The sequence below is a fragment of the Acanthisitta chloris genome, unplaced genomic scaffold, assembly GCF_000695815.1.
Source record: "Acanthisitta chloris isolate BGI_N310 unplaced genomic scaffold, ASM69581v1 scaffold4148, whole genome shotgun sequence".
NCBI classification, from domain to species: Eukaryota; Metazoa; Chordata; class Aves; order Passeriformes; family Acanthisittidae; genus Acanthisitta; species Acanthisitta chloris.
In genome coordinates, this window is record NW_008686444.1 from 47,188 (window position 1) to 61,231 (window position 14,044).

At 43.9% G+C, this 14,044-nt stretch overlaps 1 protein-coding gene across 1 annotated transcript in view; it reads right to left on the minus strand.

The window, feature by feature from the left end:
* The window catches only part of FBXO9 (F-box protein 9), a 14,347-nt gene extending 4,991 nt beyond the window's left edge, over positions 1 to 9,356 (minus strand). The window contains exons 1-8 of the mRNA XM_009080131.1: positions 9,222 to 9,356; positions 8,392 to 8,550; positions 7,559 to 7,616; positions 5,085 to 5,184; positions 2,927 to 3,057; positions 1,298 to 1,412; positions 669 to 787; positions 250 to 340 (exon numbers count right to left, since the gene is read on the minus strand). Of these exons, the coding sequence (XP_009078379.1) occupies positions 250 to 340; positions 669 to 787; positions 1,298 to 1,412; positions 2,927 to 3,057; positions 5,085 to 5,184; positions 7,559 to 7,616; positions 8,392 to 8,538 (761 nt within the window). The 5' untranslated portion in view covers positions 8,539 to 8,550; positions 9,222 to 9,356. The remainder of the gene's footprint in view (positions 1 to 249; positions 341 to 668; positions 788 to 1,297; positions 1,413 to 2,926; positions 3,058 to 5,084; positions 5,185 to 7,558; positions 7,617 to 8,391; positions 8,551 to 9,221) is intronic.
* Positions 9,357 to 14,044: the final 4,688 nt, after the last annotated feature.

A 14,044-nucleotide genomic window follows, 5' to 3' on the forward strand; every position in this document is an offset into this window, starting at 1 on the left:
TTGTGACTGTTGAAGCTTTACCCACGTGAAATGGTATAAGTGGGGATGAAATGTGTCTCTAAACTCATCTACAATCGTGGCAATAAATCCTATTTCTTCAGATCTACTCTCAAAAACTACACAGAGCTTCACAACTGCAGCAGCTCCACTCAGTTTTACAGAGTGACCAGTGCCTGTGCTGTCAAGGGCTGGATTTCAAGAACTGAAGAGAGAGAAACATTTCACTCACTCATTGCACTACAGCTCTACCTGTAATATTCCACTTGGTGCCATGCTCTATAGAAACCATCGAGAGACTGTTCTCCTTGACGGATGTATTTTGTCTTGCTGACATACACACCTACAGAAAGGGAAGAGATATTACATAGAGATAATCTATATAACAAAATATATATTTATATAAAGTGTATGCAACCAAAATTAAGAGCATAAAATATTTAAGATGAAAAAAACCAACAATCTAAAACTTTTGACTATACTTTTGTTACTCAAGTACATTGAAGTTCTTATTTTCACTCTTCCCTTCTCTTTGCAGATATTCCACACATCCAAAAGCACAAACAAACTCAGATCAGGCCTAACAACCATGTCATAAACACCAAACCCACCCAATTGCTTCTGTCATGGTGACACACACAGTTACAGCTATTTCCAAAGGTGCAGCTTACCATCAAACCGAACTCGAGGCTTCTCCAGAAACATTTCCCTCCAAGAGGTGTATGGAACAAGTTTATTGCAGCTCCTGCCCCATATTTTCAAACAGACTTGATGCCAGATTTCAGGATCTCTAGTGAAAATGAGAAAGAAGCAAACCCCATAACTTTCCTACAAACCTTGTTTAGCTTTTATTTATATCACAGAAACACAGACTCAGTCAGGTTGGAAGGGACCACAGTGGTCATCTGGTCCAACCTCTCTACTCCAGCAGGGCCAGCCCAGAGCTCATGGCTCAGGGTTGTGTCCAGATGGGTCTGGAATATCTCCAGTGAGGAGAATCCACGACCTCTCTGGGCAATCTGTTCAGTGCTCAGGGACTGCACAGGAAAGAAGTTCTTCCTTGTGTTCAGGTGGAACTTCCTGTGCATCAGTTTTTGCTGTTTCCTCTTATTTTATTGGTTTCTATCACTGAGCAGAGTCTGATCCATCCTCTTGGCACCTCCCCTTGGGTTGGAAGAGACCTCAAGGATCACCAAGTCCAACCCTACCGTGGTCACTAGACCATGGCACTAAGTGCCACATCCAGTCTCACCTTGAAAACCTCCAGGTTTTTTCCCTCTGGGTAGGTTATCTACAATACCTGGCACAAATGTAAAACCCTCGGCAGACAAGAGAGAGCTGCTCCAAGGATCTCAGATCTAAGTCACTTGAAACCACCCATCGGAAAATGTACATCAGGACTTCCATCGGCAGCGCTGCGAAGAGAAAGGGAATCCTTGTCAGATGGCACCCTGGAAACCAAGAGGCTCTAACTACAGCCTTGGCTGTTCTCACTTTCCATAAAAAATCCTACTTTGCCACATGTTTCTAGGTTTTTACTAAACTGGGGGGTGTTAACACTCTTTGCTACAGACACACCCTGTAGGAAAAATAGTAGGGTATTTCTGGTGAAGAATGAGATCTTTACTTGTATACAAGGAAAAAGCTACTATGAAAAATTGCCCATGTGCTGGGGAGGGGAAATAAGTATATTCAGTATGTCAGTTACACAGCAGAGCTCTAGTCCTGTCCTGCTCATCAGATGGAACACAGGGAATCAATTCAGCCAAATCCATTGCTTTGCATTCAGTTTTCCTTGGGCTGCTGAGGTCTGTAACTACTGTACTGCTGGGATGTCCAAGAAGGATCTTTTCCAGCCTACTAACCTCTGAAACAGGTATCACAATATTAACAGTTTTCATTCTGCTATAAAAGAGTCAGTAAAAAAAGATGCTGTGACATGGGACTGGTAGGAAGGCAGAAAATAAAACTAGAAAGAGACTGAGGTTAGTGCTTGAAAGAGACATCTCCTAACATCACTTTTATAGTAAAGTCTACTTGCAAAAAAAAATAAATCCTTTCCCAAGTGTAGAATGTCACAGCTACCAAAATAAAACCTAAAAAAATCATGTTTTCTTTATGTTTTGACTTGAACAGTTGCATCATTGACTTTATTTTCTTTCCTTGACCAAAACAGAGATCAAGCCATGATTTCATAGAATTTTAGGGGCTGGAATGGGCCTTAGAGATCACCTAGTCCCATCCCCCTGCCCTGGACAGGGACACCTCCCACCAGAGCAGGTTGCTCAAGGCTCATCCAACCTGGAATTTCCAAGAGCAACTGGTAATGCAAGATGCAAAGCACATCTTTTCTTAACACAGTCCATAGCTTACACTCTCTACAATTTAGATCTCGTAAGGAAGTCTCAGGATAACTGTGCTAGAACTGAAACACTGCAAACCATCAGCCTTCCAAAGACTTTCCAGCTTTGTCATATGGTCTTGCTGAACCTGAAAACACATTTGTTGCCAAAATCTCCTGCAGAATCAGAGAAGAACAAGAAATGTGAAGATGCACATTCTTCCCAGAACAAATTTCTCTTACCCAGACTGAAAAACTGCAAATAAACATGTGTAAACCAAACCAAAGAACTGGAATGAAAACTGGGATACACTTACTGCAGCAAGTCTGTCCCTAGGAGTTGCTACTTTTAAGTATGACTCTGATGCTGAAAATTCTACTCAGTAACAAGTGGAAAAGCTTGTGCAATAAAGGCAAGATCATGAATGAGAACAAGATCTGTTTAGCTATGATGATATTTGTTTCTTTCATATCTAACTATAAAGGTAAATAAAAAGATGCTGTGTGCAAGTGAAGGAGACAAATGTTTTAACAGAAACACCTACAAAATTCTGACTCTGAACTCTTACAGTGCATCTTAGCTCATACCTGAGATATGGGTCTGGCTGACATCCACCTCAGGCTGACAAAGTTTGACTGAAGATTCCTGCAGAGTCAACTGCTGCTGGAAATCCGACAGGAGATCAACCATTTTGCCATCCTCTTTGTTATCCTCCACACTGGAAAAGGGAGAATGCCAACACTGTGATATTGGACAAAACATACCAACAGATGTCCTCACCTTGGCATCAATCCACTGCCTCACCCTGTGTGCATTAAAGCAATCTCATTTCACCACAGGATAAAACAGCTACTGCACAATCAAGTTCCTTTAGACTTTGCTGGAATCCCTCTGACAGGAACAACTTTCCTTCATTTAATTCTCCTACAAATTTCTTTTTGGATTTGAGGTTGGACTCAATGATCCAACCCAGCACTGCCAAACCACCATCAAGCCACGTCCCTAAGTGCCACATGTACACATCTTTTCAACAGCCACAGGGACAGTGACTCAACCACTGCCCTGGGCAGCTGTGCCAGTGCTTGACAACCCTTTCTGTGAAGACATACCCAACATAAACCTCCCCTGGCACACCCTGAGGCCATTCCTTCTTGTCCTATAGCTTGTTACTTTGGAGAAAAGATTGACCTCCACCTTGCCACAACCTCCTGTTAGGGAGTTGTAGAGGGTGATAAGGTCTCCCCTGAGCCTCCTCTTCTCCAGGCTGAACACCCCCAGCTCCCTCAGCCTCTGCTCATGGCACTTGTGCTCCAGCCCCTTCACCAGCACCTCAATGTCCTTCTTGAAGTGAGCGGCACAGAACTGGACACAGAATTTGAGGTGTGGCCTCACCAGTGCTGAGTACAGAGGGACAATCACTGCCTCAGTCCTGCTGGCCACACTATTGCTGATACAGTCAGGATGCCATTGGCCTCTGGTCCCCCTGGGCACACTGCTGGCTCATGTTCAGCTGCTGTCAACCAGCCCCCCCAGGTCCTTTCCTCTGGGCAGTTTTCCATCCACTCTGCCCCAGCCTGTAGTGCTGCATGGGGTTGTTGTGACCCAAGGGCAGGACCAGCTCTTGGCCTTGTTGAACCTCACGAAATTGGCCTCAGCACATCGATCTAGCCTGTCCAGATCCCTCTGCAGAACCTTCCTACCCTCCAGCAGATCAACACTCCCACCCAACTTCGTGTCAGCGAGTCTTAATAGAGTAAGAAAAAACAATGTTAAGACAAGAAAGCAACCCTAAGGAAACCAAGATTTTTACAGGACTGTAGAATATCACTCAGTAGTTCTCTTAGTGCACAAATGCACAGCAAAGATTTCATGCCAGCAATGCATTCAGAAACTGAAGCATGGGATGTAAATAAAGCACTTAGCTCATCTTACACTCTTTTATATTGAGTCAACTGCTGCACTGGAGCTGTACTGCCCTGGGGCAACCAGACTGAGCTAGTAACAGCAGCACAGGGACATGGTTGTACTTTCCTCTTTTATTCTCCCTTTTAAACCCCTTGATTTCTTGTAGCTCTCAGCAGCATCCATGGCTGCTATGAGGAAGCAATGAATTGGGAAGTTCTGTTTCATCAGCTTGTCTTCACTAGGCTATGGGAGCTGTAACAGAAGTTTTGGCTCTCATCTGAATTCTGCCCTCAAAAATAAGTCTTAGGCTCAAGTTAGGCCTACACAACCTGGTATGATGAGGCTAGGGGTGAGCTGATGAAAGACTAGACTACTCAGATTACAGTCCTGAGCCTCTAAATGTGTTGCTCTTCTTATTGAAAATGCTCTTGGCTGTGTTAGTTTTGGCTGTATTAGTCCCTTGCTTAATTAAGGTGCTTATTCCATAGTACAACTTTGTAGCTAGTCCTAAATGTGGAAATCAAAAATCAAAATAAAGTGAGTGACGCTTTGTTCTTTCCTTTTTATAAGTACCAACATCACTATATGTAATCCCACTTGAAATTAACCAGCTCCAAACAAGTCTCACACTGTCTCTGGACAACAACACAGACAAATCCTCCTAGGACTAATGCATATGTAAACTCCTGAAGCATTTTATCCAACTGAGAGCAGGGAAGTCTTCCAGATGTTAAGAGACTTACCACTGCAATATCACAGCAGAGTACTGATAAGCTTCAGGAACAAAACATCCATCTTTCAGTGCTCCTATGCACTTAACTAGTAAGTTTTCATACTCACCACCTCTTTCCAACTCCATCACTGTCTGGGGATCGTGTGTAGGTGATCTTAAACTCTATGTCAGGAACAAGCTGCATGGCTAGACGGTAAAACTTGATGGCTGGAAGGAAAGGGTTCATGTTTAAATGTATCTAGTGCCCACACTAGGTTCTCAGAGCCAAGAGTGTTTTCAGAGAGATGCTTTCAGCTAAAAGCTCTACAGAAGTGGAAAATGCTTTGGCCTAGGAAATCTTACTTAGTCTAAACTGATTACGCTTAAATTCAATAGAGAAGACAGGAATATTAAGCATCTGTTTCCAAAACTAAATGCATCATGTACTTTTTCAGAACAAACAGCTATCTCAGATGTGTTTCAGCTCTTACAGACTTACCTGAATTGCTATAGCATAAACTATGGGGTACAAAATTTTACATTAAAACCTTACAGAGACCTGATGTGGTTTGCTGCCCAGCACTGAACACAGCTTTCTCAACATGCTGTGAAGATTTTAGGCAGTATATATTGGTAAGTAACCATGAGGAACATGAAGGAGAAAAATTATATACCTTAAATATACTACTTTATATTGACTACACCTTAAATCCCCAGTCATTCACACATGGACAACATTATAAAGGTGAGAAAGGCCAATAAAATATTGCTGTCTTTTTAAAACCTCAACACTAGATGCAAAACAAATCAATTTCCCTACGACAAAGCTCTGGAAACTAAAGAAGACACAGAAGCAAAGCCACTGAAAGCACTGAGGGTGAAGAAAGCAGCCACAGGGCAGTGAAAGAAAAACTGATTGGGTTTCAAACACAGAGAAAATACTTCTGCCTTTAACACTGAGCAGAGAAAGAGGTTCAGGAAAATCACCCTGTGGCAACAAACTCTTATTTAAGCTGCTCAATGTCCTTCTGAGTCAACACTGTGAATCCTTCTAAATTCCATCTGCTGTGTGCACATTCAGCCTGTTTTAATGCCTGCACTGAGATCATGGATATATTTATTTACATGTCGCTTTGTCTTCCCAGATGGTGATGCCAAGACCTCAGCTTGGATGCAAACAAAACATCAGTGAGGGTGGAGCTCAGGATTTGCCTAACAAGTCTGAGGAACCTGTGTTTGGGGCTATTCCTGTTCCCCTGAGTTCATGTCAGGGGCAGTGACTGACAAGTAGTGTCCTCTGGCTGGTCAGCATGGGAAATACCAGCAGCCAGCTAAATAGAGATCAGTCTCAACTTTAGCATTTAATCTCACAGACAAGGTCTGCACCGTACTTAAAGAGCCACAAGCTGCTGCACACAACTGTCTCACAAACCTCAGGTATCAGCAGATTTCAGCAGGCTGAAATGCCACTCAGATCCTGCTGACCTGGACCAGGCCCTTTATTCAGAAAGAACCTTCACAATCTACTGCACAATTCCTAAATGGCAGATTACATGTCATGTTTAGCTCTGACGTGTTTTTTTTACTGTTCATTTAACCCAATACATCTTGGCCTAAAGTAATTTTGCCCTGTAAAAACCATGTAATAAATTAGACACTGAGACAACTAATTTTACTACCTACAGGGGCCTCACATTTCTCTCAGCTGATTTGAGATATGAAACAGCAACCAGAGATGCCTTGCAAGGGAAGGAAAGATCCCATGGTGGAGAGGAGATTTGGTATTCAGCAGGTGACTGAGCTTCCAGAGCACTCTCAGGTTTGCACACCTTAACTTATTCTGCACTTTAAACACAGTGGCCAAACCCATCAGTGGGTGAGCAGGATGGTACATGTGTTCTGTTCCTCTCCCTCATGAAAGAAATAGAGAACTGGTATCTGCACTCCTAACCTACAGGACTTGGAAGATAGGATAGTTATTACTTCATATATTCTGAAAACTAAGTATGAGGAATAAAAGTTGGAATTTCTCTTTTTTCCTAGTGCTGACAGCAAGAGGGGAAGCAAGCTAAGCACCCTGAGACTACCAGATTTAAACATCTACTTCAGGATCCTGTGCCAGTTAAAACAACAAAACCAACACCACTCCCCACACCAAAAATAGAGCCCCACAACCAAAGAACGAAACATTCCATGGGTTAAGCAGTTCTGTCCAGTGTGGAGTGATGAAAACTGTGAGCAGAGGAAATGAGAGTATATTGCCTCGATTAACTGCCGTGCTAATTTCGTGTGACAGAAGTCACAGAAAGAAGCATTCTAGATGAAGTAGTAATCCAGTGCTTCATTGGGTTGAAGATCCTCTCATTTTATCTTAAAGCTAGAGATTCTTTCCTTGGTTTCACTTCAGCTTCACCTCAGCTTTAGCACTGTGATATAATGGTTCCTTTTACAGCAAGTTTGTTTTTTTCTCTCAATAACTGAGCTCTCCAAGTTACTATCAGCCTGCAGATTAAGCTCATTGGCATCATGCAGTCTTGCACACAGACCAGAGGGTGTTAGATTCCTCTGCAATAAGGGTATTCCTTGAAGACTTCCATGTTACCTTCATAAAGGGCCCCATTTCGCTCCTCTTCCACTGCCTTCAGGAAAAGTTCTTTTGCCTGCAATAGAAATCACACAGAATACTTCTTAAGTTCCTTGCAAACCCCTTATGTCACTTGATTTAGAATTAGTTTTGATCTTACTTGCTGTACCCTTTGAAGGAGACAAAACAAATAATTCCATAAATAAGGAAGACATATTCATAGAATCAACCAGGTTGGAAAAGACCTCCAAGATCATCAAGTCCAAACCCTCCCGTGGTCACTAGCCCATGGCACTAAGTGCCACATCCAGTCTCAGCTTGAAAACCTCCAGGGATGGGGAATCCACCACCTCCCTGGGCAGCACATTCCAATGCCTGAGCACTCTCTCTGCAAAAAATCTCTTCCTAATCTCCAACCTAACCCTCCCCTGGCAGAGCTTGAGTCTGTGCCCTCTTGTCCTGCTGCTGGTGGCCTGGGAGAAGAGACCAACCCACACCAACTAGGAAAATCAGTGTAGGATTATATAAGACATCAGTATGGAAACAACAGGATAATCACCTCTGTGGTTTCTCTAGATTTGATCCAGCATGAGCTTTTAGGATAGTTATTCTAGAATCACAGAATTTAAGGGTTGGAATGGACCTTAGAGATCACCTAGTCCCACCCCCTGCCCTGGGCAGGGACACCTCCCACCAGAGCAGGTTGCTCAAGGCTCATCCAACCTGGCTGTGAACACTGCCAGGGTTGGGGCAGCCACAGCCTCCCTGGGCAACCTGGGACAGGGTCTCACCATCCTGAAACAGTAACACACACAAATCAAATCTCAAAATTATATGTTTATTTTTTGTACCTTTTCCTCTTTTGCTATCTCCTGTTTCCCTTTGGCATCTACGGACTTCACTCCAGGTCCTCTTGAAGATGCTCTGCATGGTAGAGGCTCCAACCCACTAGAACTCACGCCTGGGGCCAGCTCAAACATCCACTGAGCTCTGAACATCTGGAGCTCTGCCTGGAAAACACAAGGAATTCTCACTTATTATCACACATTCAGACAGGGCAACTTCTGAGGAGAAATGATGAAGTACAAACACAGAAAAGGATTGGGAAATTATGCTTTACACTCCCAAGTCTTCAGTGAGTTTAGGCACAGAGAGTTAGCAAATCACAGAATCAAGGTTGGAGGAGACCTCTAAGATTATCCAGTCCAACCATTAACCTGTCACTGTTGGAACCCCTAAACCCTAAACCAGATCCTCCAGGGTCAGATCCAGACACCTCTTAAACATTTCCAGGGATGGTGACTCCACCACCTCCCTGGGCAACCTGTGATAGTATGAACACACTTTTCTATTAAACTGCTTTTACCAGCTTTCTGCTCCGGAAGAGAGTGACAACTTAAACTGCAATTTGATCCATACGCAAACTGCTGTCCAATTTCTACAGCTCCTCAAAGAAATTCCAAAGCTGTCACAAACTTTCTTTTCATCTGCAGTGATAGCTGAAGGCTGAATTTGACACTTGGAACACAATGCAAAATTCCTCTCTCTCACTTTTGGAGGGGTAGACAGATTAAGCATTTGTCAGATCAACCAATGTGTGGTAACTAAACGAGGCTAAGTGATGTAGCTTAAATCACAGCAGTACCATATTTGTACAAAACCACCAGCACAAGCCACATACCTGAAGATTTGCTTCACCAGATCTTTCATGGTCATCGGTTCTTACCAACTCAGAGTGACAATCTTCTTCAGCTTCTGCCTAGAGAAGAGCAGCCAAACATGATTATAGAGTCTGGGAGAGTCCCTGCAGCACATTCACAGAGCACAGCTGTCATGGACACACACTGAAGAAATAATTTAAGCATCCTCCCCTTCTGATGATAAAAATTACCTTTAAAACTACTGGTATTGTTTGCTCTTCCCTCAGTGACATTGGGTTTGGCATTTTAGACACATCAATCCAACACAGATTAGTTCTGTGTCACTTGAAGGGCTCCATGCAGAGCATGTGCTGTCTAAATATGTGATACCAAGCCAGAATTCATGGTGTTTTTTAGGCAGAGCTCCAGATGTTCAGAGCTCAGTGGATGTCTGAGCTAGCCCCAAGGTTCTAGTGGGCTGGAACCTCTGCCATGCAGAGCATCTTCAAGAGGACCTGAAGTCTGTAGATGCCAGAAGGAAACAGGAGATAGCAAAAGAGGAAAAGGTACAAGAAAATAGGTGTATCATTTTGAGATTTGTGTGTTATTGCTGCAGTATGCAGTGGCATCATACCTGAATAAATACACTCTGTGTCTGTGCACAGAATCAAAGCTTCAGTACTGAACAGCACTGTACTTCACACAAGAGATTAAAATTTAATCACTACCTTCTCGTTGTAGAGATAACCAGCAGTTTTGATTAGTTTAATACCTACAGAAGCACAAAAGACTTTAGGTGCTTGATGAAAATTCTGGGACAATGCAGGTAATCTCAAAACAGACAGTGAAATTAAACAAGGAATGTATTGGAAAATCAAACAACGAGCTAGCGTGAGAGCCTGACAGCTGGTTTTGTTTCCAGCACTGCTGTGAGGCAGGTTAAACAAACAAGGCCTGAAATAAGACCTCTGACTAAGCTTAACAGGGAGTTGAGCCAGCTAGGTGAAGAGGAAAGCTCCAAAAGCTGCAGATGAATCCTCATTGTGAAATACACTGAGATTTGTGGAATCTATACCAAAACAAAGGAGAGCTAACTCTGAGCATCAGTGACAAGGCCACTACAATGACAACAGTAAGGGGAAAAAAAAAACCCTCAAGGAAGACCTTTGTTTAAGGTTCTTTCTGCAGCTGAAGCAAACCAGCCTTGCTACCATTCTGTGCTCAAACATCTATAGTTCTCTAAGTACCTAATGCAAAGGCAGATTACAAGAGGGCAAACCTGACGTTAAGATGATCACAACTACTCACAGAGGTTTTGTTTCTCACTCCTTCCTATTGTAGACAGTGCCCAAAGACTTCAGGTGACATTGTGTCAGGGAGACACTACCAAGCTCTCAGAACCTCTGTCTCCTGCACAAAGTGCAGAAATCAGAGAATTTATATGACTTTTATAGCACCTGAAAGGCCTCATCAAACTACAGAATGGCAAACTGGCAAACCTGATGGGAAGGCAACGTTGGCTGTCTTTGTCTTGGAGGAGCTCACCTGTAGTACACATCTTCAGTTTCCCAAACAACCACAAACTTTGTGGCTTCTCATCTCTAGAAGTGTTTTCCCTGCTGTCTCAGTTTACAACTGATAATGCAGACAGGGTTGGCAGGTTAAACAGACACTGCATCTGGTTCTACATTGTGAATTTAAGGCTGGATAGCTTTAATTTCCTGAGATAACACGTGGGACAGAACTCTCCAAAGCACTAGAGGCATCAAACCTGAGCAAGGAATAAATAACTTCATTTTCACGAATTTTGACACCAGGAGTTCATTGCAGACCTGCAGTTAATGCCCTATGAGTTATAGCAGTTCTACCATAGTATTTTAGCACCCAGGAAATGCATTTCTGTTGGCCAAACTGAGCCTGGGAAGGAGCTAGCACTGAAATGGGTTTCTGTGAGGTGTCTGTAGGTGTGTTGTTATGGCACTGGGCTGACACAAACAATGCCTAATCCTGACTGTGCAGAGTGCAAGGCTTCTGGTTTGCAGCTGGATTATGCCTAGTCAGCTCCCAGTCTGGGCAAATAAGCCTGGTTTTATCTGCAAAATGCAGAAACTAGCAATTCCTAAACAAAATCAACACATGATCTTCTTGGGCATAAAGACATACCCACTCAACCACTGACATCCCGTCAGCAAACACATTAACTCAAGAGTTAAAAATTACCCAGAAGGTTAGGAAGCTGGCTGAAGTTCACCTTATGATCTGAAACTTCTTGTTTCACTAATCTGTTTGACTCTGATTTTCCTCTCCTCATCCCTGTTCCACTGTCCTGCTTCACTTCTGAGTCACAGTCAGACATGGCTCTGCACCAACTGCATCCAAAATGTCACTGGATGCTCTTTAAAACCAAAACATGCTCTCGATTTGAACAGAAAATGCTGTGAAGGCCTAGCCCACAGTCTAAAAGCTGTCCAAAAGACATCATGAAGTTGACTACAACCAAAGCCTTGCCTTTTGTCATTACCTCCTCTACACTGTGTTCACGTGTGATCTAAGTCTCTCCTACCAAAGGTCTCTCTTAGAATCATAGGACCATCAAGGCTGCAGGAAACCTCTAAGATCATTGAGTCCAAAAATGCTGTGAAGGCCTAGCCCACAGTCTAAAAGCTGTCCAAAAGACATCATGAAGTTGACTACAACCAAAGCCTTGCCTTTTGTCATTACCTCCTCTACACTGTGTTCACGTGTGATCTAAGTCTCTCCTACCAAAGGTCTCTCTTAGAATCATAGGACCATCAAGGCTGCAGGAAACCTCTAAGATCATTGAGTCCAACCATTAAATTAACACTGCTGGAACCCCTAAACCAGATCCTCCAGGGTCAGATTCAGATGCCTCTTAAACACCTCCAGGGATGGTGACTGCACCACCTCCTTGGGCAATATTCCAGGGCCTCAACACCCTAACAGGTATAAAATTCTTCCTACCATCTAATCTGAATCTCAATCTGAATGTCTTCTGGCAGCAGCAGCAGCTGCTACCCCTCTAGTTTTACCAGTAAAGCAATTAATTTGCAATTGGACTGGAAAACTGATCCCTGTTAATGACCTTTCTGCTATTTATTAGATCTGTTGGAACCCTAAGATGTTGCTGGAACGAATGAAGCTGAAACCAGGATCTTCACCAGGTGAGAGCTCACAAGATCCCACCTAAAGCATGTACAAACTGAGTCCCTGTCCCCACCCTGACAACACTTAAGCACACTTAGTGGATTAATCTAGCCTGTTCCTCTCTGTGCTGCCTTCCTCCTGCTGTCACATGGAGCAGTGACTTTATCCTGATGGAAAGAGACATCTTAGCGTGTACTGATCAGCTCCATTAATTTTCCATGAGAAGGAGCAGCCTGTCAAGCTGCAACCAAAAGGTCAATGTGTCAAAAGTAAACACCTGAGTTAGACTGTGACCTGTAAAAAACTACAAGTCAGCAGAGTAGATTCGATTCTGATTTGTTTGCAAAGCTTCAGGAACCATTTGCCAAGCGCAAAACTAGTTTGGTTTTGTTTTGCAATCTGATTTCTTCAGAGTATGACACTGAACTGCCTGTAATGTCAAGTCCTCCAAGTTCAGATCTCTGTGTCAGCAGAACAAAGCCAAGACCAGGGACAGCTCAGAGCTGAGTGTCACCACTTGAACAGGGCACAACTCAGGGACGAACAAGCAAAACAGACCCAAACAGTGACCATCAGCTAACCTTCCTCTGGGCTTTAAGGGAAATAAGTCACACCATCCTCCTGTTAATGTGGTAGAAGCAACACCATGTTCAAACCCAGGAGTTTTATCACAGTGGTGATAAGTGGGTGTAAGAGCTCCTGAATGGCATAAATGGTTGAACTTCGACTGATCAAGTTCTCATTGTGGATATGTGAATCCACATTGAGGTGCAGCCACAAAAGCAACACTGAACCAAGCAGTGTTTCTGATGTGTTAAATGACAAACACTTCTGATATGTTAAATGACAAACTCAACCAACTAGAGTAGCAAATTACTGAGTGACTCTATGCCACCAGATTGAGGGAAAAGGCACGGCATGCTCCTCTGCAATGCCACAGAACCCTCTGTCATGCTCTGAGACAAAGAAAACAGCCTTGAAAGGGTTAAAGGGTCTCCTCTCTTGAGGAGAGGCTGAGGGAGCTGGGGGTGTTCAGCCTGGAGAAGAGGAGGCTCAGGGGAGACCTTCTCACCCTCTGCAACTCCCTGACAGGAGGTTGGAGTCAGGTGGGGGTTGGTCTCTGCTCCCAGGCAACAGCAGCAGGACAAGAGGGCACAGACTCAAGCTCTGCCAGGGGAGGGTTAGGTTGGATCTTAGGAAGAGATTTTTTACAGAGAGAGTGCTCAGGCATTGGAATGTGCTGCGGTGGATTCACCATCCCTGGAGGTTTTCAAGCTGAGACTGGATGTGGCACTTAGTGCCATAGTCTAGTACCCACAGTAGGGCTGGACTTGATGATCATGGAGGTCTTTTCCAACCTGGCTGATTCTATGATTCTAAAGCCAGTACCGTCTGCCTGTTAAATGTGTTTTCCTGTCAGCTGAGGGTCAGGCAGGGAGGAGGACCTGACATCTGGCTTGAAGGCTTTGCAGCAACCTCTACCTCCTCCTGCCTGCAGAAGTGTCCTATTAGTCAGGCCGAGCAGGTATAGCTTCCTCTTCCTTTCCATCTAGCAGTGAGAGCGGCACACAGGCTTCACCTTACCGCCCTACACCTCTAAGCTGCAAGAGGTAGCAAACTACCAGTGAATCGGTGCCCAGCAGGACCTGCAATCCCCTACCTCACCCCCAAACCCTCCGCGGGAGGCACAGCCAGGGCG